The 27705-nt window shown below is 37.0% G+C and overlaps 1 protein-coding gene across 1 annotated transcript; it reads right to left on the reverse strand.

Moving 5' to 3' along the window:
* DCK (deoxycytidine kinase) lies at nucleotides 1-26427 on the reverse strand. Its single transcript, XM_060012416.1, has 7 exons — nucleotides 26049-26427; nucleotides 21380-21495; nucleotides 11515-11708; nucleotides 10364-10511; nucleotides 5367-5482; nucleotides 3752-3842; nucleotides 1-2019 (listed from the first exon to the last, which is right to left on the reverse strand). Exons 1-7 carry the CDS (start codon nucleotides 26137-26139, stop codon nucleotides 1993-1995), a joined length of 783 nt encoding a protein of 260 aa, XP_059868399.1. The 5' UTR covers nucleotides 26140-26427; the 3' UTR covers nucleotides 1-1992.
* Nucleotides 26428-27705: the final 1278 nt, after the last annotated feature.

Below are 27705 nucleotides of genomic sequence, written 5' to 3' on the forward strand. Positions count from 1 at the left end.
AGGGAAGCCCTAGAATAAATTTTAATTCTAAAAGAGATGCAATCATTTCAATGAGTGTAGCTCCATTAGAGTTCATGATATTTTTACTTATTTATTAAGCAAATATTTAATTTAGTAACAAATTCATTTACATCAAACAAAAACAATCTATACAATATCATGAGACAATTTAAATATTTATGGTAATTACAGATTTGAAACAGTCTCTTTTTCAAAGATCAGTGCATCTAAACTGTTTAACTCACTAAATTATCATCTTTGAATATTAAGAAACCAAAAATAAGAAATGATATTTTAAAAAGGAAAATGATAGTTTCAAAGTAAAAGTAACTCTTCCTCTCATTAAAAGCCACAGAATTTTTCTAAAATGTCAAGTAGAAAGGTTAAATACAAAGAAAACACACTGCACACTGCACACCTTAACTACACAAAGTTGAAAGAAATCTATACGTACAGACCTAAATCTATACATACAGACCTAAAATGAACCCATGCAGATTTTTTAAATTACAACTATTTTACCCCTTGCCTTCTTTATTAATATATGTATTTACTAACATATAATCAACAAAAAATGATAATGCTTTCAAGATATATAACATAAAGCAAGATCATTTTTATCAGTAATTTCTCTTAAAGGAGGGGGAAAAATACTTCAGGTATAATCCAACAGAGAAGCAAAGCAAACTATGAAGTGAAAAGTGATGATGATGTTCTCAAAGTAGAAATGTGTGACTTTTATTTACTTTTAAATAAAACTTTAAATAGTAGGCTGCCTAATTAATCGAGACAGTAGGGGAAGTAGGAGGCAGGAAATAAGAGCTGGGACTAACTAAACAGACTTAACTGCTAAGAAGAAAATCTACCTTGTCTTCAGTTTCCCTTTTGACAGCTCACCAAGTATAAAGAAAGACTACTCATTCCCAGTATAGCATCAATAAAAAATAAAATGGAAAAATGTATCCCTCACTATGTCCCACTAACATTTTACCTATAAAAATGGGAAGAAATTAAGGAAAACTATAATTCCACCTCAAATGACTTAAAGACAATCATAGATTAAGCCAATCTTTTAACTATAGTAGTAATACTCCATTCTAAAAGAATGGTCTGAGAAGGGAAAAAGCAGGTAGCTATTTAAGTTCCAAATAAATTCAACCTTTCTATTCATGTAATAATCTTCAGTTATCTTTTAAGTATAGAAACATTTTCTCTTTAATCCTACAAAATCCCATGCAAAAGATGAAGACTCACTCCTACCACAGATGTAGAAACAAAGGCAGGAAAAAGATTAAATGATTTATAAGTTATGCCATTACAAACCGGGAACAAAGTCTAACCTGCTTCTCTACAAATGTATTATAGACACATTAATAAATCAGTGAAGTAATTAAATACTAAACCTGGTCTTATCTTCCACATAAATTAAGGCAGAAGGGAAGGCACCTGATCAAAAGTATTTAAAATAAAACCTCATCATACTTTTTCTAGGGATTCCTTAAATTCCACTTTTCAATTTTTAAAAGGTACACTAATTTACACAGGACACATTACCATTTACTATGTAACATTAAAGTCTGTAGTTAAGAAATTGGTCAGTGAGATGAGAAGCACCAGAAAAAAAAAAAAAAGTCAACCGGCTGAGGAGGATAATAGAGGAGAAAGACAGAAGGGGGCTGGGTCCTTTATGATGCAGCTTAGCCACTATAATGATTCTGGAACCATCTACCCCCAGACTTCTTGTTGTAAGGGATACTTAAATGTCTTTCTTTTTTAAAAGCCCCAAAAAAGAAAAGAAGAAAAAAAAAAAAAGGAAAAAAGAAAAACTAGCTATAAACTTTTATATAGGATTCATTAAAAAAAATTTTTTCTTGGAACAAAAATAGTTAAAAACTTGGGTTTAGAAGAGAGACTTGTATGAATATGGACCTATGAAGATACACAAAGCTGAAGTATGTGTAATCATTTGGCTGCCTGCAGTCTTCAGCAAGATCACAAAGTGCTCAAAAATTCTTTTACCTGAGGGGAGGAAAAAAATATTAATATAATTCCTTGGCTAATTTGAGATATCTACTATTCATTTTCAATTAAAAGTATCTACACAGTTGAAGACCTCAACTGTATAAGTAACTCTATCACAAAGCCATATCATTTAGTTTCAAAAGAAATATTAACAAATACTTCAGTATTAGAAGATGAATGACCTAAAATGTCATCACAGGAGTCATTAAATTTACATCTAAGATTGATACAGTTCTATAATAGCCGTAACACTAATTTTGTTATCTCTTTATAATACCATAGACTACTGACATGTGCAGCTTTAGTACTGATAACATTAATAATTGCAACGGTTTAATAAGTCTAAAGGTCCTGATTATGTATGTAACCTATGTAACAAATTTATAATTTTTCTGAAGCACAAATCTGAATCATATATACACACTGTAATATTAGTATGTGAGGAAAGGTCATATAAGTAGTGAATGAACTTAGCCAACTGGCCAACGTCACAATTCAAGATACTGCTCTCTACGTATTCTAGGCTGCAGAGTAATTCTGAATAGACAAAGATTACCACCTTGCAAAAATACCTGAAAAAGAAAGCAAACTTCTAGTAAAACTAATTAAACCAAAAATAAATAATAATATGAAATGGTGATTATTAATCAAAATACAGAAGTGTTAGATAAAATTAAAAAGTGGTTTTATAGATTCATCTAGTTAAAATGATGGCTGGCTGACTTAATTTTATTTATTTTGTTTTAACAGTATCACAAATGAATTCTGTACTAGGTTTTTTAACATCATTAAATTAGTATGAAGAGGTCACTTGAATTTTCCAGATATGCTTTTCTTTATATCATGGGAAAAACAACTATATGCTACAGTAGTTATCTATAAATGGTGAGATTTTCAAAATTCTTGAGATACATCCCTTATAAATGTTAAATATCTATTATAGTAAACAGCAGACATTTTGTGACAGGAAAAAAGAAAAATAAGATTTCTCTCAAAACTAAACAAACAACAAAAAAATGTGGCTTCTTCTTTAGCTCTTAGATCACTAAGTTAATTAACATGGATATAAGGATATTTGTTATACAAATCCCATTACTATTCTCTCTCAAGTGTTCATCAATAGGTTCTCTGCCAGTCCCTTTATGAATATGAGCACCACTCACTTTATAGAATATAGTCAACTTCCAAATAGATGGAGGATAGATCAACTCTGATTAGGACAATGACTCAATGATTAGGCAGTGCCAAGTTGTCACTGACAAGGTCCCAATAGAACTCAAAACTAAAAATCTTTAATCTCAAGACTCTAGTTAGTAGAAAAATGGATGAGATCCATATCCTACAGCTTCAAACATCTTCCATACTGAATTTAGTTGAAAAAGATTAATTTCACAAATAGTTTATTATTATCTAAAGATTGGTGGTATAGGGAAGAGGGGAAGAAAAGGGAACAAAGCAGAGGAGTGAGCAAGAACTTTTGTTAACGTGGTTACCCCTATAATACAGATAAAGAAACTAAAGGATAAAGAAGGTCCTCATTTTAGCTAAGGCTACAAAGCTAGAAGTTGAAGTTAAGATGAGAATCTAAACAGTCTAAATCCCTCTAAAGCTCTTAACTGTCTCTTAATATAACTTTATGTAATCTTTCCTTAGAAAATTGTTTTCTCACAAAGTTAGAACACTTCTTTAGACAAAACAAATATTATTTATAGTCTTTGTATAAATCTACCTTTTCAACCAGACTGTCATGTTTGTCTTTAAAGTCTTCATTAACATCCAGTGTTAAGATAGGCACTTCTTGTAGATAATCAAAGTTGGTTCTGTTTGAAAAGAGAGAGATGAACAAAATAATTAGAAAAAGCAACAAATAAAAGAGAAATACTAAAAAATTATTCTTATGTCTTCACTGGAAAACAAAATGTTATCAATCATTTTATATTAAAATTATCCTGCCAAGTACTTCATCTGGCAGTCCCTTCTTTCTCACCTAGATTTACTATACATGTCTAAAAATCTCAGGTATAAAATATATAAAGTTAGGCATTGTGAAATGTAATTCTCTTCAAAAACCAAAATCATACCATAAAGTAGGAATGTTTGCTTTTTCTTAGAATTTTGCTGTCTTTTTTTAAAAATACATTTATTTATTTATTTATTTATGGCTGCATTGGGTCTTCGTTGCTGCACAAGGGCTTTCTCTACTTGTGGAGAGCAGGGGCTACTCTTCATTGCGGAGCGTGGGCTTCTCATTGCGGTGGCTTCTCTTGTTGCAAGCACAGGCTCTAGGTGCGAGGGCTTCAGTAATTGTGGCGCATGGGCTTAGTTGCTCCACGGCATGTGGGATCTTCCCGGATCAGGGCTCAAACCTGTGTCCCCTGCATTGGCAGGTGGATTCTTAACCACTGCACCACCAAGGAAATCCAGGAATGTTTGCACTTTATAGATGAAAAAACTAAAGCCCAGGGAGGTCACTCTAAGGCTCAGAGATTGTCTAAGGTTGTATACTAATAAGTGAGATGCGTCTGAACCAAGATCTGACTAATGACAGAGTACAGTGATCTAAGAAACAAACTTGAAATATCTTAAAATTCTCTCTGAAAGAGTATAGGTATATCTCAGAGATACTGCAGGTTTGGTTCCAGACCACTGCAGTAAAGTGAGTATCACAACAAAGCAAATATTGCAACAAGCAAGTCACACAAATTTTTTGGTTTCCCCGTGCATACAAAAGTTACATTTACTCTATACTGCAGTCTATTAAGTGTGCAATAGCATTATGTCTAAAAAAAATGTACATACCTTAATTTAAAAATACTTTATTGCTAAAAAATGCTAACCATCATCTGAGCCTTTAGAGAGTCACATAATCTTTTTGCTGGTGAAGGGTTTAAAATATTGCAAGAATTTATAAAATGTGATGTAGAGACACAACATTAGGAAATGCTGTTGGAAAAATGGTGCCAACAGACTTGCTTGACATAGGGTTGCCACAGACCTTCCATTTGTAAGAAATGCAGCATATGTGAAGCACAATAAAGTGAAGTGCTATACAACAAGGTATGCTTGTACCTAAATAATGTATACAGATATATTTCCTACTTTATCCCTTAATGTGAAATTCCATATATTATGCTGTAAATACTGCTGGGGGAGATTAGCTATAAAAACTTTAAGAAAATAGGATCTCATTGCAGTAAAAAGAATCAAAATCCATACTTAATTCTGGGAGATCCTACAATACTAATAAATAAAAATGGCTGAAAATGAAAAATTATACATGATTTGGATTAAAGTTTGATAAAGGAATTTAAAATGAATAGTAAATAAGAATAAGGAAGTCTTACTTTACTGTTCTATGCAGGAGCCAGCTTTCATGCTTATAGTGAAGCTTCTCTAAGTATTCAAGAGGAATGCCTTGTTCTTCATTTCTTCCCCGTAAATATATTCTATTCAAGCATTTCTAAAAGCAAGCAATAAGAAACAGGTAGGAGGAGTGGAGGAGGCAAGGAACAATTATTCTTGACGGCTGCCATTAAATTTTTCCTTAGTGTCTCTTTAGTTATGCTAGCCAAAATCTCTATTTATTTTCCCTAGGAAGTTGAAGTAGTTCATTTTCCCCTCCTTGTGCTTTTCAACCATTTGGTAGCTCTAAACCAAGTGTTACTCTCAAAAATAAGTCAAAATACGTGTATAAACTTTGGCATCCATACTTGAAATAAACTGTATAAAATAAGTTTAGTTAAAAATCAAATAATTTACCTGTGATAAACCATGATGGAAAAGAATATGAAAAAGAATATAAATATGTATAACTGAGTCACTCTGCGGTACAGCAGAAATTAAACACAACATTGTAAATCAACCATTCTTCAATAAAATTTTGTTAAAAATTTAAAAGTTCAGGGACTTCCATGGTGACGCAGTGGTTAAGAATCCGCCTGCCAGAGGAAGGAACACTCCCAAACTCATTCTATGAGGCCACCATCACCCTGATACCAAAACCAGACAAAGATACTACAAAAAAAGAAAATTACAGACCAATATCACTGATGCATATAGATGCAAAAATCCTCAACAAAATACTAGCAAACAGAATCCAACAACACATTAAAAGGATCATACACCATGATCAAGTGGGATTTATCCCAGGGATGCAAATATTCTTCAATATATGCAAATCATTGTGATACACCGTATTAACAAATTGAAGAATAAAAACCATATGATCATCTCAATAGATGCAGAAAAAGCTTTTGACAAAATTCAACACCCATTTATGATAAAAACTCTCCAGAAAGTGGGCATAGGGGGAACCTACCTCAACATAATAAAGGCCATATACGACAAACCCACAGCAAACATCATTCTCAATGGTGCAAAACTGAAAGCATTTCTTCTAAGATCAGGAACGAGACAAGGATGTCTACTCTCACCACTCTTATTCAACATAGTTTTGGAAGTCCTAGCCACGGCAATCAGAGAAGAAAAAGAAATAACAGGAATACAAATTGGAAAAGAAGAAGTAAAACTGTCACTGTTTGCAGATGACATGATACTATACATAGAGAATATTAAAAATGCCACCAGAAAACTACTAGAGCTAATCAATGAATTTGGTAAACTTGCAGGATACAAAATTAATGCACAGAAATCTCTTGCATTCCTATACACTAATGATGAAAAATCTGAAAGACAAATTATGGAAACACTCCCATTTACCATTGCATCAAAGAGAATAAAATACCTAGGAATAAACCTACCTAGGGAAACAAAAGACCTGCATGCAGAAAACTATGACACTGATGAAAGAAATTAAAGATGATACAAATAGATGGAGAGATATACCATGTTCTTGGATTGGAAGAATCAACATTGTGAAAATGACTCTACTACCCAAAGCAATCTACAGACTCGATGCAATCCCTATCAAACTACCACTGGCATTATTCACAGAACTAGAACAAAAAATTTCACAATTTGTATGGAAACACAAAAGACCCCGAATAGCCAAAGCAATCTTGAGAAAGAAAAACAGAGCTGAAGGAATCAGGCTCCCTGACTTCAGACTATACTGCAAAGCTACAATAATCAAGACAGTATGGTACTGGCACAAAAACAGAAAGATAGATCAATGGAACAGTATAGAAAGCCCAGAGATAAACCCACGCACATATGGTCACCTTATCTTTGATAAAGGAGGCAAGGGTATACAATGGAGAAAAGACAGCCTCTTCAATAGTGGTGCTGGGAAAACTGGATAGCTACATGTAAAAGAATAAAATTAGAACACTCCCTAACACCATACACAAAAATAAACTCAAAATGGATTAAAGACCTAAATGTAAGGCCAGACACTATAAAACTCTTAGAGGAAAACATAGGCAGAAACTCTATGACATAAATCACAGCAAGATCCTTTTTGACCCACCTCCTAGAGAAATGGAAATAAAAATAAACAAATGGGACCTAATGAAACTTAAAAGCTTTTGCACAGCTAAGGAAACCATAAACAAGACCAAAAGACAACCCTCAGAATGGGAGAAAATATTTGTCAATGAAGCAACTGACAAAGGATTAATCTCCAAAATTTACAAGCAGCTCATGCAGCTCACTATCAAAAAAACAAAAAACCCAATCCAAAAATGGGCAGAAGACCTAAATAGACATTTCTTCAAAGAAGATATACAGATTGCCAACAAACACATGAAAGAATGCTCAACATCATTAATCATTAGAGAAATGCAAATCAAAACTACAATGTGATATCATCTCACACCAGTCAGAATGGCCATCATCAAAAAATCTACAAACGATAAATACTGGAGAGGGTATGGAGAAAAGGGAACCCTTATACACTGTTGGTAGAAATGTAAATTGATACAGCCACTATGGAGAACAGTATGGAGGTCCCTTAAAATCTAAAAATAGAACTACCATATGACCCAGTAATCCCACTACTGGGCATATACCCTGAGAAAACCATAATTCAAAAAGAGTCATGTACCAATATGTTCACTGCAGCTCTATATACAATAGCCAGGACATGGAAGCAACCTAAGTGTCCATCGACAGATCAGTGGATAAAGAAGATGTGGCACCTATATACAAAGGAATATTACTCAGCCATAAAAAGAAACGAAATTGAGTTATTTGTAGTGAGGTGGATGGATCTAGAGTCTGTCATACAGAGTGAAGTAAGTCAGAAAGAGAAAAACAAATACTGTATGCTAACACATATATATATGGAATCTTAAAAAAAATGGTCATGAAGAACCTAGGGAAAAGAGGGGAATAAAGACCCAGACCTACTAGAAAATGGACTTGAGGACACAGGCAGGGGGGAGAGTAAGCTGGGACAAAGTGTGAGAGTGGTAGTATATATATGGACATATAAACACTACCAAATGTAAAATAGATAGCTAGTGGGAAGCAGTCGCATAGCACAGGGAGATCAGCTCGGTGCTTTGTGACCAGCTAGAAGGGTGGGATAGGGAGGGTGGGAGGGAGGGAGATGCAAGAGGGAAGAGATATGGGGACATATGTATATGTATAACTGATTCACTTTGTTATAAATCAGAAACTAACACACCATTGTAAAGCAATTATACTCCAATAAAAATATATATATAAAAAAAAGAGTAAACCAAAAAAAAAAAAAAAAGAAGAGCCAGGCAATACAGGATCCACAAGAGATAAGTGAATAGGTGTCTCAAGAGGATAAGAACAAAAAATCCAAAAACAGCAAATTTGAAACAGAATGGCAGAACAACCAGCCCAGGCTGGAGCATGGAGCTTTGAGGTTTTGAGTCATTTCAGGATATTTGAGGCAGTAGGCTATGTAGTATAAGGAGCTGGAGCTGATCTTCCTGAAGAAAACGAAGAGTCTTGAGAGGTTGTGCCTTCATTAAAAGAGAGCTAGTAAAATTCCATCCACAAGCCCGAGTGAGAGAGAGGGAGCCTGAAAACATTTCAAGACAATGACTTGAAAATAAATAATTCACCAGTGAGAACCTGAAATCACAGGCCTCAGACACATGTAGCACTGGGGTGCTAATTCACACAACTGACACTGCATGTGAATCCTCAAGATGAGGAATTACCATCGAACTGTTCCATACCCTTGAGGCTCTTATCTCTAAAGACCATGGGAAAAATAGAAATGAGTTAAAATGGAATAGACTGTAACAAAGAGTGGTAACCAGAATAGAATGCTTTTTGTTTTTGTTTTTTTAAATAAATTTATTTGTTTAAAAATATTTAAAAAATAAAATAAAGTTTTGTGTTAGACTTTAAGATATTGACTATGAATGTTTCTAGCAGAATGAAATTATTAGTATTCTTCATGTTTTCTTCTATATTTGTATATACTATTTTCATAATTAAAAACAAAAATTCTTTTCAAAAATAAAAGTGAATTTCAAAATTATTATTGTTAAATTCTGGCTTACTTGACATTAGAAGAGGAAAAAAATCATCCCTTGGAATCAGAAACCTAGTTTCTTTGAAAATTCAGCTTCAATAGCAATACGGTATTCTTTCAGGCTAGAAGTCATGGCATTTACATTCACCAGAGCCTACTTTGTGACTTAGGGAAGAAACAGGAATAAAAAACAGAGAAAAATGGGGATGCAAGCACCAAAACCAGAAATTCCTTAACAAATGTAAGCTCTTATTTAGGTTACTTTTATGAAAGGCATCTATCTACTTGGTCTTCCTGGATTCATAACATAATTTCATATGTAAACAAGAATAGCTATTTACAACCTATGACAAAAAGCACATTTTCAAGTAACCTCCCTTAACTGAAAATGGCAAGGGTCCTCTAAGGCTCTTCTCAACTACAGCTGCTACTGCCCACCCATTCCAAGCCACAAACAACCATAAAGGATTTCTTGAAATGGACCTCCACCAACTTGGTCAGTCCTTCAGCAAACATTTACTGAGCTCCCACTATGTACCCAGGCCCTATACTAGGCACTGGAAATTCAACAGTAATTAAAATACCCAAAGTTCTACCTCATGAAGCCTACATTCTAGGGGTTGCTTTAGAAAGTTTCTTAATGCAGCTGTGATAGATGACAGACCCTGAGAAAGTCAGGAGGAAATAATGAAGAACAGAACTGAGGAAGAACAGAGAAGGGGCCTAAAAGAGTAACTTCCAAATGCGGGCTTACAGTTTGTTTAGGAAAAAAGAATGTTTCTATCTACACAGTTATGAGTTTCTAATTTGGAGGTGGGGAGTGGAGTTAAACTAAATCGCCTTCATTGCATACCACTGAAAGGATTTCTAAATATTATTCTGAAATGTCAATGGACAAAACAAATTTTTATTGTTTCTCACCTCTGGAGTGGCTCGAAGATAAATGATTCCATCCAGTTCAAGGCTTTGGCCAAACTGGTTATTCATCCAGTCATGCCAGTCTTGATAAATGGTCCACTCTGTTTCATTCATGCAGTCAGATTCATACAAATTAGATGCAAAAATATACCTGCAAGAGAGTCTACATCAACACATAAATTCTTTCCAAAAAGCACAAAGAAAAAACGGATCTACTAAATGGACATGAAACATTCTCCTAAACCCATGGCAGATAATGCCTTGGTTAGCAGAAAAAAACAACAGCAGAAGAAAACAACACATTATCTCCAACTACAGAAAATATGTACTTGGCCAGTGGTTCCCAAAAATGTGGTGTGAGAACCCCTGGTGGTCCCCAAGACCCTTCTAGGGGTTCTGTGAGAGACCAGATTACTTTATATACTGTACTTCAACCAAAAGCTTACAACTGCTTAAAAACAGAAGCACAAATGAGAATACAGCTGACTTCTATTAAGTCAGACACTGAAGAGATCTGCAAAGTTTCAAACAATGCTACTCTTCTCCCTAATTTTTTGTGAAAGATATAATTTTCACATCTTTTTTATGTTTATATGTAATGGATTTATTATTACTAACTTTAAATAAGTTAATAAATGTTTTTTATATTTCTCAACCTTAATATCTAATAACATAAATATCAATAAGACACGAAGCTCTTTGGGCTCCTTAATAATTATTAAGAATGAAAGGGGTCCTAAAGTTTGAGAACCTCAGATCTAACTCTAGTAAAACAATCCTTACATAATAAGTAGGGTAATTCTAAGCCTCCCTTAGAGATATATGATCTCCTAGCTCCAGGTGCAAGTCTAGAATACAGATCCAGATTTAACCAGAGCAGATAAGAATTTTAAGAGGGTTGGAAGAAAAAAAAACTTCTCTGCAAATTTGAATGAGATGAGATGGCCACTATACCAGTTTCCATGGCAGCTAGCAATTATGCTAGAACTTCCCTAATGGCATTAGTACCAAACTGCTGAAGGTATTAAATGTCATTTTCCATCTCAAATCTCCAACTCAGCCTCTCTTATTACTTTGATTCCCAGGAAACAGGAAAAAAAAGTCCACTTCTAAGTCAAGATTCCAAACTGACAAGTACAGTCATTTATATATACCTGTCACTATACACAGATCGTTCAAAAAATAATACAGGTTTCTCTGCATCTTTGAGCTTGCCATTGAGAGCAGCAAGCTGAGCTCGTATTCGACTGAGGCAGGCATATGACTGGAAGGTGAAAGACCACCGTTCAGGTTTCTCATACATCATCTGAAGAACATTCCCACCACTTTTCTGAGACGTTGTCAGTTCCTATTTTGAATTTGAAAAAGGAAACAAAAAGCAATGATCAATAGGGCTATTTTAATATTTTTTAAGTTAAAAAAATTGGATAAATAAAAAAACCCAAAAAACCCAATTTAAAAAATGGGTAGAAGACCTGAATATACATTTTTCCAAAGATATACAGATGGCTAATAGGCATATGAAAATATGCTCAACATTGCTAATTTAGAGAAATACAAATCAAGACAATGAGATATTCACACCTGCCTCTGAACACAGTGAAATTACTTATTGCTCTTACAAAATATCACAAAAGTTTACTAGTAACACTGCTTTGTTCAGATTTCTAGCCTAGCACCTTCCCTGGACAGAGTACGATGTGTTTAAGTAATTAAACAGGCAAAGCCATCTTAGGTCCCTTCCAGTATTCCTATCACACTGAAAAACTCCTGAGATACCTTGGTGGTATCTACTTGCTAATCTCTCTCCAACCACAGCATCCACTTTTCTATATTCTGTAGAGCCAATTTCCTGTTATTAGATTTTTATATAATCTGATTAAAGTCATTTATATTAGGGAATATCTGATTTAAACCATGAATTTTTTTTAAAGAGGCTTGGTATCCTCAATGAATCATTTGCAAAAAATATAGAAAATAATTTTGAGCATCTTTCCATTGCCACTTCACTACTACAGGCCAAAGTCAGCAAATCCTAACATTCGAAGCTTCCAAATGAAAAAAAAGGGGAGGGTGGGGGTAAAGAGAAAGAAGCCACTGAAATTTCTTCCTTTTTTTTATTTTTTAAATTTATTTATTTAGTTTTGGCTTCACTGGGTCTTCGTTGCTTAGTGCGGGCTTTCTCTAGTTGTGGTGAGCGGGGGCTTCACTTCATTGCGGTGTATGGGCTTCTCGTTGCAGTGGCTTCTCTTGCTGTGGAGCACAGGCTCTAGGTGCACGGGCTTCAGTAGTTGCAGCATGCAGGCTCAGTAGTTGTGGCTCGTGGGCTCTAAAGCACAGGCTCAGTAGTTGTGGCGCACAGGTTTAGTCGCTCCACAGCACGTGGGATCTTCCCGGACCAGGGGTCGAACCCGTGTCTCCTGCACTGGCAGGCGGATTCTTAACAACTGTGCCACCAGGGAAGTCCCTGAAATTTCTTCCTTTGAATGACAGTATTTTCTTTCTTTTTAAATTAAAACTGACTGCACAGTAATAGAATATATTAGAATACTTTTGATATTAGAGTTGTCAGATTAAGAAAGAAAAAACAAGGGACATCCCTGACGATCCAGTGGTTAAGACTCCACACTCCCAATGCAAGGGACATGGGTTCGATCCCTGGTCAGAGAACTAAGATCCATCCTATGTGCCGCGTGGCCAAATAAAATAAAAATTTAAAAAAAGAAAGAAAGAAGAAACAAAACCCAGGATCCAGGGATGCTTCATCATCTTTTCTATGTCAAGCTATATAAAGATTCCCCCAACAGCTATACAGTCTTTAATCTTGTTTTCTAACTTTCAAGGAATAAAATATGACTGCCTAATTCCTATTCTCAATCCTAGTTCAAATACCCCTGAACACTTCCTGAAAGTTCATGCTCAATGTAGGTGGTTTTCCTCTGAGGAAAAAAAAAAAAATCCAGAAGTGTAAACATTACAACGGACTTCAGTTTCAGTTAAGAACGAAAAACCACACAAACACATGACACTTTGAGGCAGAATTTAAATTTCATACCACAAACCACATAATTAAGTGAAACTTCTTCTCAAAACTGGAAGAAAAAAAAGATAAAATGGCAAGAGGCTAACAGTCAACAATAGGGCTGTTTAGAAATACTGAGCAGATGATGAACTGAAATAAGGGTAAAGTAACTGCCTTCCCAAACTGCTTAAAGAATAAATTTAATTTTATTAGTTTCAAGGGCCTTTGTTAATTTAATTATGAACTGACTTTCCACTTATTCATCATCATCCAGGGAGAAAATGTTTCATACAAGTGAATTTTTCCAGCTAAATGAAGTATATCAACTCAACCAAAACTTTCGTGTAGTTATTTTTATAAAGAGGACAGTATTGTCTATTTTATTTTCCTACCCTAGTAAGCATAGCATTTTGGAAATTACTCTTAGTAACAGAGACAACTTTATGAACACTGACTGCTGGATTTATAAGAGAACTTAGCTAAAGAGCACAAGCTGCTATTCCACACATTAAAAAAAAATTAATTAATTTTTAAAAATTTAAGAAAATATATCAGGCACAGAAACACTAGTATGAAAAGATATATGTACCCTTAGGTTCATTGCAGCATTATTTACAATAGCCAAAATATGGAAACAACCTAAGTGTCTGTAGACAAATGAATGGATAAAGATGTGGTGTATGTATACAATGGAATACTACTTGGCCATAAAAGAGAACAAAATCTTGCCATTTGAAACAACATTAATGGAACTTAAGGGTATTATGCTAAGTGAAACAGGTCAGACAGAGAAAGACAAATACCACATGATATCATTTACATGTGGAATCAAACAAACAAAACCAAACCCCCAGCCTCACAGGTCTAGATGGGGGGGTTGCCAGAGTGGAGGGAGGTAGGGGATGTGGGGTGAAATGGGTAAAGAGGATCAAGAAGTACAAATTTCCAGTTATAAAATAAATAAGCACAGCATGCGGGATAGAGTCAATATTGTATCAACTTAGTATGGTGACAGTACCTAGACTTCCTGTGGTGATCATTTTTACAATGTACACAAATGTTGAATCACTATATTGGACACCTGAAACTAATACAATATTATATGTCAATTATAGCTCAACAAAATATATTTAAATATTAAATACATAATATTAAATTATTAATTATCAAATAATCAAAAAATATACATTAAAAAGTTGTTTTACTTGACACTAAAAGAGGGGCAGAGGTGTAGTGGTATTTACATATACATGGAATTCTCTGTAGTATAAATGTTAATTCAAAACACAAAATTTAAGTCTTGGATTAGTCTGCTCTATCCCTGGTTGCATTATCTGTAGCTTACTTAGCATATTTTCAAAAAAGAATGTGCTTAGGAATGTGAACACAAAGGCCATATTTAAGTTTTCTTAAAAGTTTATTTTTTATGTCTTAGATTTAGAAAATAAAGAATTTTCGTTGAAGAACTAGTAAGTTCATGACACAAAATATCCCTTCATTAAGAAAATATACTTCAATTTTAATGATAATTATAATAATATCTACTGTTTATTATTTATTTTATGCCAGGGACTACATGAAAAGTTTTACATACATTATCTCGACCCTATGAAATAGTCATTACTGACACTATTTTATAAATTTTAAAAATGGGGCTCAAAAAGGTTGAATAACTCATTAATATCAATATATCTGGTAAGCAGCAAAACTAGGATTCAAGCCTAAGACTGACAATAAAGCCATATTCTTTCCAAAATGTTGATCTGCTATTAAATACTGAAGTTATATCATATCTATAAAGCAAGTAATACTTAATTTGATTTCTTGAAGGGAGATATTCAGATACTATGTGGATAATTAACTGGTGCTGGTGCTCTGTATTTTAATAATTTTATCTTAGACATGGATAACTTTACATAATTATACAATAGAGAATTCACTAATGACATAAATACAAATTCACTAGTGAAAATACATCTGAGTTATTTTTATAAATAAAACTAACCGTGAAAAACAATTTTTTGTCTTTATCATTATCTGGGCTTACTATTTCAGGTTGTCTTTGGTGCACAAATACCTATTACCAAAATAACCATCAACTTTATTTTGTTTTGTTTTGTTTCTGGCTGCGCCCCAAGGCTTGTGGGATGTTAGCTCCCTGACTAGGGATCGAACCCGTGCCCCCTGCAATGGAAGAGCGGAGTCCTAACCACTTGGACCACCAGAGAATCCCCTAAAATAACCCATTAACTTTAAAATAAACTTCAACAACTTCTACATTGATTAATTAAACATGGCACTTTTGAGTTTAAGTTACATTAACAAATATATTTAAAGTACTTCTATTTAGAAATTGCGTGTGATAGATACTACTACGTGTTCCCTAAAACCAGGTTGTTTTTCTTCCTGGACACACAGCTAGGCTTTATTTCCCAGTCTCCCTTGTAATTAACTATAGCCAGAAGACTCAGTTCTAGCCAGTGGAAGTAGGGCAGAAGCAATGTTTATCATGTCCAGGCTGGACCCATAAAAACCTCTCAAAAGCGATGATTCTTTCTTTATTCATCAACTGGAAGCAAAAGACACCAAGGCCCTAGAGCAGCGGTTTTCAACTTCAACTCCAGGGCAGGGGTACCAAAGTATGATCCCCATTACAGCAGCATCAACCTCACTTGGGAACTTGAGAGAAATGCACATTTTCAACACCCCACTGCCAGACCTATTAAATCAGAAACTGGGGTTGAGGGCCAAGTCTTTGTTTTAACAAGTCCTCCAGGTGACTCTGCTGAACCACTAAAGTTTGAAGCACTGTCCTAGAGGTTAGATGAGCCACACATTAGAAGGGGTCTGGGTCTCTGAGTGACAGCATGGGATGCCATCCACTCAATACCATATTGTACTGTACACTGCCTGAGAAATGAAATTTTATCATCTTAAACCACAGAGACTTTACTATAGCAGCAAGTATTACCTTAAATTTACCTGATACGGACTTCCTTGGTGGCGCAGTGGTTAAGAACGCACCACAACTACTGAGCCTGCGCTCTAGAGCCCACGAGCCACAACTACTGAAGCCTGTGCTCCCACAACAAGAGAAGCCACCACAATGAGAAGCCCACGCACCATAATGAAGAGTAGCCCCTGCTCACCATAACTAGAGAAAGTCTGCAAGCAGCAACGAAGACCCAATGCAGCCAAAAATAAAATTTTTAAAAAAATGACTTATCAAAAAATATGCTGTTGTTTCACAGATAAGTATATTTTATCCATTCTTTCACAGAGTTACTAATTTTTCAGTGACTTCTTAGTGGTAAGAAGTGTTAGATAAAAGTAAAATAGCATTTCACAGTAAATAACAAAGATCTCCCAAAAGAATTCAGCTCACTGAGAGAAACAGACTAAAAATATCTTCCTAACAGTCTGTAGACCTCAAAAAATAGGCTAAAAGAAAGCAATTAAATCAAAGCTTTGGGCTTAAATAATAACATAAATCACCAAATAAAGCACATTGTTATTTGAAATAAATCTTTAATACAAAGACTGATAATCATCTGGGTCATATGATTTAAAGATACTCTTACCATGGGAGGAGAAGGGAGGGGAGACTACATAATCTTTCTAGGTACTTTCTCCTTCTTTATTTTGCTATAATTGGTGGGAGCTCATCGATAGTATAGCAACATTTCAGCCACTAGATGGCAGGTAAAAAACAAAACCAGCTAAACATGCAGGTGCAAATTAAATTACTGACTAGGGGAAGAGATCAAAGGTACCAGCAGCCCAACTCTTCCCATCCCAGTGTTGCTGCCAAGAAGTGTGATTAAATGGAGAACATTCGAAGTAGGACTGGCCTTACCAGAGTTGGGTCTGAAGACAGTCTACTTCTCACTATTGACAGCACGCTAAGAAAGCTTAGATTCGGATAGTGGTTCACACTATAATCCCAAGGAATAGGTCAGGGATGGGTCTGGGGAAGAAGGGCCCCAGGATGAGGGAAGAAATTCCATTTCTTGAGGTCCAGGAAAAAAGAAAATATCCAAAGATACTGAGAACCCACCCACTCATTACTACCCTCACACTCCGCTACCTTATCCCCAAAATACTATCCCCACAATCTGAAACTCCACCTAAGTGGAGAGGATTAACAACATAGTAGCCTTTAATACACACACAAAATTAAAACTATCCTCCAAGAATGTACACAAATATACAAAATCCAATGAAGGTTACCAAATTGTAACATGGTGGAGACATGACTGGATTACAGGAAACTGATGAAAGTATATGTTAATGAAAGTATATGTTAACAATAATAGTAAGTTCACTTCCATGGTAGTTATAAAGAAAGTTTGGAATTTTGACTCTAGTACACAGGAAGAAAATGCTCCAGCCCATAAACATGAATATCAGATCCATGAAGCCAATTCTTAAAATGGAGACAGATGCATCAATGCATCTTAGTCTGATGACATCAGTCATTAAGATAATATAACTAATTCCCCTGAGCTCTGATTCTAAGCTTAAGACAACCTTCTTATTATAAATTGGCTTCCCATGTATATTAATGCAATGTTTTCAACCTCTCCTCTCTAACACAACTAAAGGGTTCAATACACTCCTAACACTAACAGTGATTCACTAGGACAGTCATTTTTAACCAGGAGGCATCCCACATATTTAAATTCCCAAGGGATTGTTTGTTGTTTGAAAAAGCACCAAATCCTTGAGATCTTATAAGTTCCTTCTACTGGGCCTATATAGAGAATGGGTTGACCTACATCAATGAATCTGATAATTACATTTCTCTCTGCAAATTAAAATTTTTGACATTATAGTTTTTATATATGTTCCTGTGTGCTTCGTTAATATAAGGTACACTGGGAATTCCCTGGCGGTCCAGTGGTTAGGACTCTGTGCTTCCATTGCAGGAGGCACAGGTTCAATCCTTGGTGGTCGGGGAACTAAGCCGTGCAGTGCGACAAAAAAAAAAAAAAAAAAAAGTAAGGTACACTGAGAGGCAGAAACATTTAATGTGCCAGCAAACCAGTTATACATGTTTAATATGAGTTAGAAGCTATGATATTAAAATTAGAATGGACCTTAAATGAAGGTCACCTAATCCAATCTAGTCTAACATTCCCCCAATGAAAGAGTTCCTTCTGTATTTCTCACATTGGTTTAATTTGGCTACTTTCTACCTAACCCCTGAGAATGACTGCACTGACAGTTGACCCCAGAAATGAGGGGGAGAAAGACTATTTTTAGAACACAGGTCTCTCATTTCTAAATGTAAGCAAACTTGAATAGGGCACTTTGAAAGAGGCCACAAGACATACTTTAAGAGGCAAAAATGCAGGGTGAGGGAAGACAGAAGATCCAAAGGAAAATGGGCAAAAGAACCTGAAAAGGGACTTTACAAAAGGAATCCAAATGGCAAATTAATTAATTAATTAAAGGAGCACCATCTCATTAGCAATCAGGAAAATATACATTTAAACATAAAAGATATTAAATGTTCGACAGAATAATAAAATTTAGGAAGCTGGACAATACTAAATACTGGCAAAGGGGTGGACCAGTGACAGCTTCAGTACACTGTGGGGAATGTAAACTGGTAAAACCATTTCAGAAAACAGGCATCAAACACATACCCACCACCCAGTAATTTTACTTCTTATTCCAAGAGAAACTCTTGCATGTGTACACCAGGATTCATATTCCTAACAGGGCTGTTTTTACAGCAACTAAAGTAGGAACCGCTCAAAAACTGATTAAAGGTATAGAATGGACCAACAGTGATATATGAACACAACTGAATACCATATGGCAATGAAAATGAACAAGCTATAGCTGCATGCAACAATATAGACAAATTTCACAAACTTATTAAGCAAAATAAGCAAGAGGAAAAGGAATGCAAACAGATGATTTCATTTATACAACATTAAAAAACAGACAAAACATTATATTTCTTAGAGATATGTTCATGTACATAAAATTCTTTTTAGAAAGCAGAAAAATTATTATCACAAGAATTATTTTATGTGAGTGATTACCCCTAGCGGAGTTATTACCCTTGGGAAGGAGATACTGTGACCTGAGAAGAACAAACAGGGACTTCTTGAACGAGAAGGTAATGGTCTATTTCTTGACCTGGGTGATGGTTACAAAGATGATAGCCTTCAAATTGTTCTTTAAACTGTACATAGGTTTATATACTTTTCTATAGTTATATCATATGTCAATAAAAAATGTTAAAAGAAGCAAATAAATTTACCCACTTTAAAACTCTACTTAAGGTTAACTCTGCCCTTCCTCAAAGACCAGACTGAAATATCAATTTCTTAAGAAGATGGAGTCCATATGGGAAGGAAGTCCCTTCAGGGTTTAGTCCTAGATTATTCAAAGGATTGGGGTGTAGTGAGTTGGGTCCCAGACCTAAAGTTAACTATGTTTGGCAAACAGGTATTTGAGAAAATACTTGTGGTTATTAAAAACCAGTATCCCCAAAGTCTGCAGAGTACCTTGGCTGGTGACTCCTCCTTGTATATATGATTCACATTTTAAATATTCAATTATTATTCCTAGATTCCCTAGACCAACAGCTAAACTTTTAAAATGAGACTTTTTTTTCAAAACCTCTCTGTCCTCCTCAGACATAACAAAGTAAGTTTCTAGCACACATTTCCATTTTTCCATTTCTGCTATGCTGCTTTCAATTTCAATTCTCATTTCTCCAGAAATAAAAATCTTAGCAATCAGATCTCTCTTCATACACATACAATAAAGTTTGCTGTAAAGAATGGAATTTAACGATTATGCCCTCTTTCTCATTTGTAGTGTAGGATGGAAAGTTCTGGGAAATTGAAACTTGTGTCCAGGGTGAAAGTCCGACATGAACAAAAGTACAAAAATAATGGCTGTCTCTAAGACAAAAGTCCTGAAAAATAAACTAGTAAAATTCAGCTATTGGGTAGCTGTTTTTGCTTTTCTTATTTACCTATTTTTAAACAAAATGTAAAAAGCCACGCAAGAAATTTAACTTAAAATTAGATTTTTTTAAAATGTTTTAATTGGGCTTCCTGGTGGCACAGTGGTTGAGAATCTGCCTTCTAATGCAGGGGACACGGGTTCGACCCCTGGTCTGGGAGGATCCCACATGCCGCGGAGCCACTAGGCCCGTGAGCCACAACTACTGAGCTTGCACATCTGGAGCCTGTGCTCCGCAACAAGAGAAGCCGTGATAGTGAGAGGCCCACGCACCGCGATGAAGAGTGCCCCCTGCTTGCCACAACTAGAGAAAGCCCTCGCACAGAAACGAAGACCCAACACAGCAAAAATTAATTAATTAATTAATAAACTCCTACCCCCAACATCTTCTTTAAAAAAAAAAAGTTTTAATTAATTTTTTAAAACTTTTAAAATTCTACTTAGATGCAATGGAGTGCATAATCTTAAGTGCATAGTTCAATGCGTGTTATACATATATATACACTTCCACATAACTACTGCCCAATAAAGATACAGACTTAGAGCTATATTTAAAACTTTGTTTGTTTGCTTTTTTTAAATTTATTTATTTTTGGCTGCATGGGGTCTTTGTTGCTGCGTGTGGGCTATCTCTAGTTGTGGCGAGCGGGGGCTGCTCTTCATTGCAGTGTGCAGGCTTCTCACTCCAGTGGTTTCTCTTGCTGTGGAGCACAGGCTCTAGGCACACGGGCTCGGTAGTTGTGGCTTGCGGGCTCCAGAGTGCAGGCTCAGTAGTTGTGGTGCACAGGCTTCGTTGCTCCGTGGCATGTGGAATCGTCCAGGACCAGGGCTTGAACCCGTGTTCCCTGCACCAGCAGGAGGATTCTTAACCACTGTGCCACCAGGGAAGCCCTATATTTGAAAGTTTTATTGCAAAAGGAAAAAAAACAAAACAAAAAAAATCCAAGAATACAACTGTTCTCTAAATCAAAAATTTTTATTTTATTAAATAAAGTTTATTTTCATACCTTAAATTCATCCTGAGTACTCTGAACATTGCACCACCTGGCAACAGGTTCAGGAACCACTTCCCAATCCTCACAGACTTGTTTAAGGATATTCACAAATGTTGACTTCCCAGCAGCTGTTGTGAGAGGAAAAGTGAAACTGAGGAAGGAAATTTATCAGGAAAAAAATGCCAAGACAGCCATCAGCTTTTACAAAATTTATAATAGCAAACAATAGAAAAAAGAAAAGCATTCGATTTTTCTAAACTTTCTCTTTTAGACTTTATTTAAATGAAAAGTAAAAGGATCCCTGCCCACCTGTATTAAGCTCATTTGTTTGTTACTGTTTTTAGTTTACCAAAGCCATGGAACAGAATTTTAAAAATTCTAGGGAATTCCCTGGAGGTCCAGTGATTAGAACTCCTCACTTCCAATTCAGGGGGGATGGGTCCCATCCCTGGTCTGGTCCAGGAACTAAGATCCTGCAAGCCGCTCAGCGCGGCCAAAAAAAAAAAAAAAAAGGTAAAAATTCTAGTCCTAGACTTACTTTCCTTAACAAAACAGAGATAACTGTGGAAAGTGGTTAAGGCTATTATCCCACTTAATTAGGTATGTAATTTTGGGCAAGCCACTGAACCTCTCAGAACCTGTTTCCTCATAATACAATGGAGACTGTAATAATAATACCCTCCTCATGGAAACTGCTGTGATAAATAAGTAAACTATCACAACAGTGACAGTCATTCCAGGCTCTTGCATTTTCAAAATTTTCCTCTCTACTGGCTCTATTTGTTCAGTTTACAAACAAACTCAGGTTTTTCCTATCTAAAACCAATCTAGAAACAACCAAATAAACCACAAAATTAATATAAAGATGCATCCAGGGAATTCCCTGGTGGTCCAGTAGTTAGGACTCTGAGCTCTCACTGCCAAGGGCCAGGGTTCAATCCCTGGTCGGGGAACTAAGATTCAACAAGCCAAGCAGTGTGGCCAGAAAAAAAAAAAAAAAAAAAGCACCAATTCCCAGAGTTTTAGGATGGGAAATAATATGATTATTATTATATGACACTAATTATCATATGACACTATGGCTAACAGAAATTATAAAAATATTTTTGCAAAACACTTCCTACAAGCAATAGCCAAGTTTTTTCTGCTTCACTTTTATGGTTCTGTGCACTCTATCAAACTCCTTAAAAAAAAAAAAAAGTTGTATAGACTTTACTTCTCCCTGATCATTCACTAGTTTCTGAGATATCTAGAAGGAAAAAAAGAAAACAGTTTGGGTGTAACCAAGACATTATATTCACTATTTTAAAATTATCTGGGAGGGCTTCCCTGGTGGCACAGTGGTTGAGAGTCCGCCTGCCGATGCAGGGGACACGGGTTCGTGCCCTGGTCCGGGAAGATCCCACATGACGCGGAGCAGCTAGGCCCGTGGGCCATGGCCACTGAGCCTGCGCGTCCGGAGCCTGTGCTCCGTGGGAGAGGCCACAACAGTAAGAGGCCCGTGTACCGGGAAAAAAAAAAAATCTGGGAATTCATTCAATTTAATAGTAGGGAAAGTCTTGACCTAGAATTTGACAGGGTTTAACAATACTCTTAATGACCACCACACCCTTCCTATCTGAAGTCACCAAATGTGATTATATTAGTCATCTCTGGTCAGCATGATGTTTTCTCTCTCTCTCCATATATATGAATACAAATGCACACGCACACAGATAAACATATAAAAAACAGCAACTGAAGCAAAGCCTCCTCTTCCTTATAAACTGGATCCAAAGAGGGCAAAAAGAACTTACCTTCGACTTGAAGAACTATAGTCAAACCTAAAACATTACATAGGTCGATAGAAAAGAAAAAAAAAAAAAGAGGAAGGGTCAATCAGAAGGTAACACAGAGAGAAGAGTTAAGAAGCAAAACACAAAAGTCATATTACCACCAGAGGACAGGCAAAAAACTTTTAAGGATAAACTAGATGACCATGAGGTTTAGTCATAGGAAAAACACTGGTGGACCACAAATTTCATGTGAAGAGGGTAAGCACAGAAACTGTAAGGCATTAAGAAGTGAATGGAAGCATATAAAACGTTCACCAGACATTCACTGAGCTAGATGGAGGAAGGAAGGAAAACATGATGTTCAGAAAGAGCACCCAAGGAACACATTAAAACACCAGCCATCAGCTAGAGTCTGAAAGCACTTAAGGCTAGAGCATTCAGCTTTCTTCTGATACTGCTTACAAACAGAAAAAGTTCATGTGGTCATACTCTGAAATTTTAAGAGTAATAACAGTTACTCTCTAAAATTACTCTTTATTTCAAGCAGTGTAAAAATAGTTACCTGCAGTTCCCAATCAGACTAATATCCAGTTCCTTAACTTTTGAGGAGGAAATGGGGGGCTTGAAAATAAGCTAATTAATAAATTAAAATTCTAGGAAGGCAAAGGAGAACAAGAACCAAGGACACTGATGTTAATACTTTAAAAAGTCATGGGACCTAACAAAATTATTAATGCCAAGTAGGCATAATGATGCCAAAAATCATTCTATACAGACCATTAAGGTGAGAAGTAGGTAAGGACTCCAAAATCTAACGTAAGAGAGTAATTTAGTTAGAGAACATGAGGAAACAAGTTACATGAGTATGAAATGAAAATGACCAGTTAAAGTTCAAATTCAGAAAATAGACGAATCATGAAATAGTCTTCTATAAACAGATTAGCAATTTGTACATATATGGCTTATTTGGGTCTGGCAAATAAGGCGGAGGGCACATGAACAACAGTATAAGAGCATTAATAAACAGCAAATGACAAAGCTGCAGTGTCAGGGAAAACAGTTAAGTGGTAAGTGACATATCCCATCTAAGAGCAAATGGTTCTCTTACAGAAACACAGTGCTACCAGATCTTCAGATTTTTCAAGAGAAGCCAAGAACCTAGATGTTTATGGGAAATCTCAACATTTGTAAATGCTAGCAACTAATTAAAAATGTTTTTTTCAAAGTTGGGCATGCCAATATTGTGTAACTGCAGGCCATCAGTTTGCAGCTCCTTCCAGTGTAGGTAATGGGGAGGTCAGAGAATTTTAAGCAAGGGATAACACAATCACATTTGTATACACAAAGACTGCTCTGGGAGAATTTCGAGAAATTGGAGAGGGGGTGATATATTAGGAAATTATTTTAGGTGCTGAAAAGATTAAAGATGCTTGGAAGGAAGTAAATTTCCAGATATGATACATTGCTTCAGTGGATTTAGGAAAGGGGAAGGGATTGTGGTATAAATCTGAGAGGTTGTTCATTCAAATTTACTTTTGAAAAGGTTTTGTTCATCTACTTTCTCCTGTCTTTATACATGGTCTTCTATATCCAATAAGTAGCTGTGAGGAATCATACTAGTAAACATTCACCTTCAAAGAACTTATCCAGCTAAGAAGAAATGAGAGTCTATTACATTGATCTTTCCCACTGGTGCCTTAATATTGGAGCAATGAAACAAGATGTCCTCTTTGAGGGTGTGTCCAGCTTTTCCTATTCCTTGGAATGCTGCTAAAGCACCTGTTTGCCTTGCCTTTTAAAAGAAGTACAAGTGCTTTCAGCACAGTAAGAATTAAAATTTGCTGTATGCATGAATGGCCAGTACCTAACTTGGAACCAAAAAAACCAAAATCCTATCAAAACAGGAAGTACCAGGCATAGGTTTCCTGTGGTAGGAAATAGAGAAGAATTGGACGTTCTCATGTATCTTGCAAAATGACATCTGGGTTAAGAACAGAAACAGCAGTGGTCTTTGAATCATAACACAATGTTTACTTGGATGTTGGGTAGGGAGTGAGGAACTCCTTCTGCTAAGATCATTTAAAAATTCTCTCCATGTACTTGAATGTTTACAGCAGTTTTATTCATAATCTAAATACTGGAAACAATCCAAATGTCCACAATTGGGAGAGAGAAATTGTGGTATATCCGTGCAGTGGAATACTACTCAGAAACAAAAAAGAACAAACCACAGATACAAGCAACATGAATAAATGTAAAAGGATTATGCTAAACTAGAGAAGCAAGACACAAAAGGCTACATACTCTATGAATCCATTTATATGACATTCTGAAAAAGGCAAAACTTACAGGACTAGAAATCAGATTACCGCTTGCCAGGGGATAGGAATGGAGAGGAGACTGACTACAAAGAAGCAAGAGGGAACTTTCTGCAGGGATGGAAATGTTCTGAATGTTGATCATGGTGGTAGTAAAACATTGTATGTTTGTCAAACCTCATAGAGGGGTATACCTAAAAAGGAATCCTTTAACTTATGTATATTGCACCTCAAGAACTGACATACAGACACATCCAAAAAAAACACCACACACCGCAAAAACAAAACCCTTCCCACACAAAGAGGATGAAAGGGACCCCAAGCGCGCCTCACAAGGCCCGCAGGCCTAGGCCGGCCGCCTGACGCCCAGGGGTCACGGACACCCTCGTGGCACGGGAGGGAAGCTGGAGAGGCAAGAGAAGGGTGCTTTCGGCGGCTGGGGAATTTGAGGGCGCGTCTGCAAGCACAGGAGCAGGCTGGGAGGAAAGCCCTCAATGAGGAGGAGCAGGGATGAAGCGAAGGGGCGCTTCAGCCGCCGCTGCCGCGACTACCCCTGCTTTGGGACCAACACTTCCCGAGGCTCCTTACCGATGTTCCCTTCGATGGAAATTTTCTTGATGCGGGTCCCCTCAGAGCTGGCTGCGGGAGATGGGCAGCTCCTCTTGGGTGGGGTGGCCATGCCTCGTCTTGCGGCGGCCCCGAGCGCGTCGGGCAGGGAGCGCTGGGAGGTGGTCAAAGGTGTGCGCGACTGGGCCGCCGCCGCCGCGGAGCTCGCCTTAACCGCAGGCTCTCTGGCCGGCGGGTACCCGGGTTTGATTTTGGCGCGCGGCTGCCGCTGCCGACTGAGGCGGGACTGTGAAGTGGCCGCCCGCCCAGCGGGGAAGCCACGCCCCCGCCTTCCCCTAAACCTGAGTTCCCTCCCGGGCCCCTCCGCCGGAGCCCGCCTCGCGCGGGGCCCCTGCGTGCGCGCCCAGCACGAAGGGTCACGGGGAGCGGGGGGGCGGGGCCGCGCGCGCGCAGGCGCATCTCTGCCCAGAAGGCGGTGGCAGGGAGGGTTCCCTGAATCTTGTGGGAATCCAGGCGGGTGCCCAAAGGTCGAAAAGAGCTCGAGGGTAGAGGTTGCGCCACCTGCCCTCGTCACCAGGAGTGGGCCGGGCTTTGGGGAACTCGTTTGTCCCGTGGGGTTTGTGGGTTCTGAGCGTCTGGACCGAATTGGTTGGACTTGAAACTTTGAACTTGTCAGGGGTGAGGCAGTGAGTAGTAGAAAAACGAAACGGATTACCCTGTGTTCTCAGCCTGGAGGTTATCATCAGGCCAGGTGGCGCTGGGAATGTATTGCAGTCTTACTGTGTGCCAGACATTATTTTGAACGTTTTTCATTGGTTAACTAGCAATCAAGTGCCAGAGATCCTACCGTTAGCCCCATTTATCAGTGAGGAAACAGGCACTGAGGAGGGATGTTGAAAGTCTCAAAGTCAGTGTGAGTGGAACTGGGATGGGAATTGAAGTATTCAGATGCCACACCACAGGAAGCCTTTTCTGATCTCTCATATCCTGATTTGGATGCCCCATTTATGCTGAAGGGGAGCAGAAGGTGCCACCCCCAAATTTGCCACTTTGGCATATTACTTTGAATTAAATAAGGACACTCTGACCGTCCTTTGTTCCTCCTGAAGGCGGGGGCTAACTCTCCCATATAAAAGTTACCTTCCCTGTACCAGGAGGGTAGAAGGCAACCTATCGCCAGAGACTGGGAATTTAGGGCAGAGAAGACTGGATAAATAAACCTTGTTACTGTTTCAACAATTTACTACACCAGGCCCAAACCCCTTCGTCTTGTCAATTCATCACAAATTTATTGTTTCTTTGTCTAAAGGATATAAAAGCTTCCTGCTTTAGTCATTTCATTGAGTCTTACATTTTTATGGGGCTCCCGTATGTAATTAAATGTTTTTCTCCTGTTAATTTTATGTCAACTTCATTATTAGACCAGCACCTAAAGAGGGAAAATTTCTCTGCCCTACAATGCTGTGAAGAAGTTACCACACTGGGTAGGTTTCTGTTCAGCATGACTATAAGCTTAATTAAATCTGCATACCCTACACCTAGCACATAGTCAACAAATGTATGTTGAATTTTTGAATGCCTACTTATGTGCCATGTCCTCTGCTAGATGACTCATCTAGCTGCGGACAAATGCAGTGTAGAAACGCCCAGAGGAATTTGTTTTTAATCACGGTAAAGA

Source organism: Delphinus delphis, chromosome 5 (assembly GCF_949987515.2).
Source record: "Delphinus delphis chromosome 5, mDelDel1.2, whole genome shotgun sequence".
In the NCBI taxonomy this organism is placed as follows: domain Eukaryota; kingdom Metazoa; phylum Chordata; class Mammalia; order Artiodactyla; family Delphinidae; genus Delphinus; species Delphinus delphis.

Bases quoted from the DNA above. Each gene is read 5' to 3' on its own strand.
- DCK (XM_060012416.1), bottom strand. From the start codon at position 26,139: ATGGCCACCCCACCCAAGAGGAGCTGCCCATCTCCCGCAGCCAGCTCT. The intron at 21,496-26,048 runs GTAAGGAGCCTC...CTCTCACAACAG, and splicing joins TTCCATCGAAGGGAACATCG to CTGCTGGGAAGTCAACATTT. The intron at 2,020-3,751 runs GTAGATTTATAC...TCCTCCCCTCAG, and splicing joins ATGACAGTCTGGTTGAAAAG to GTAAAAGAATTTTTGAGCAC.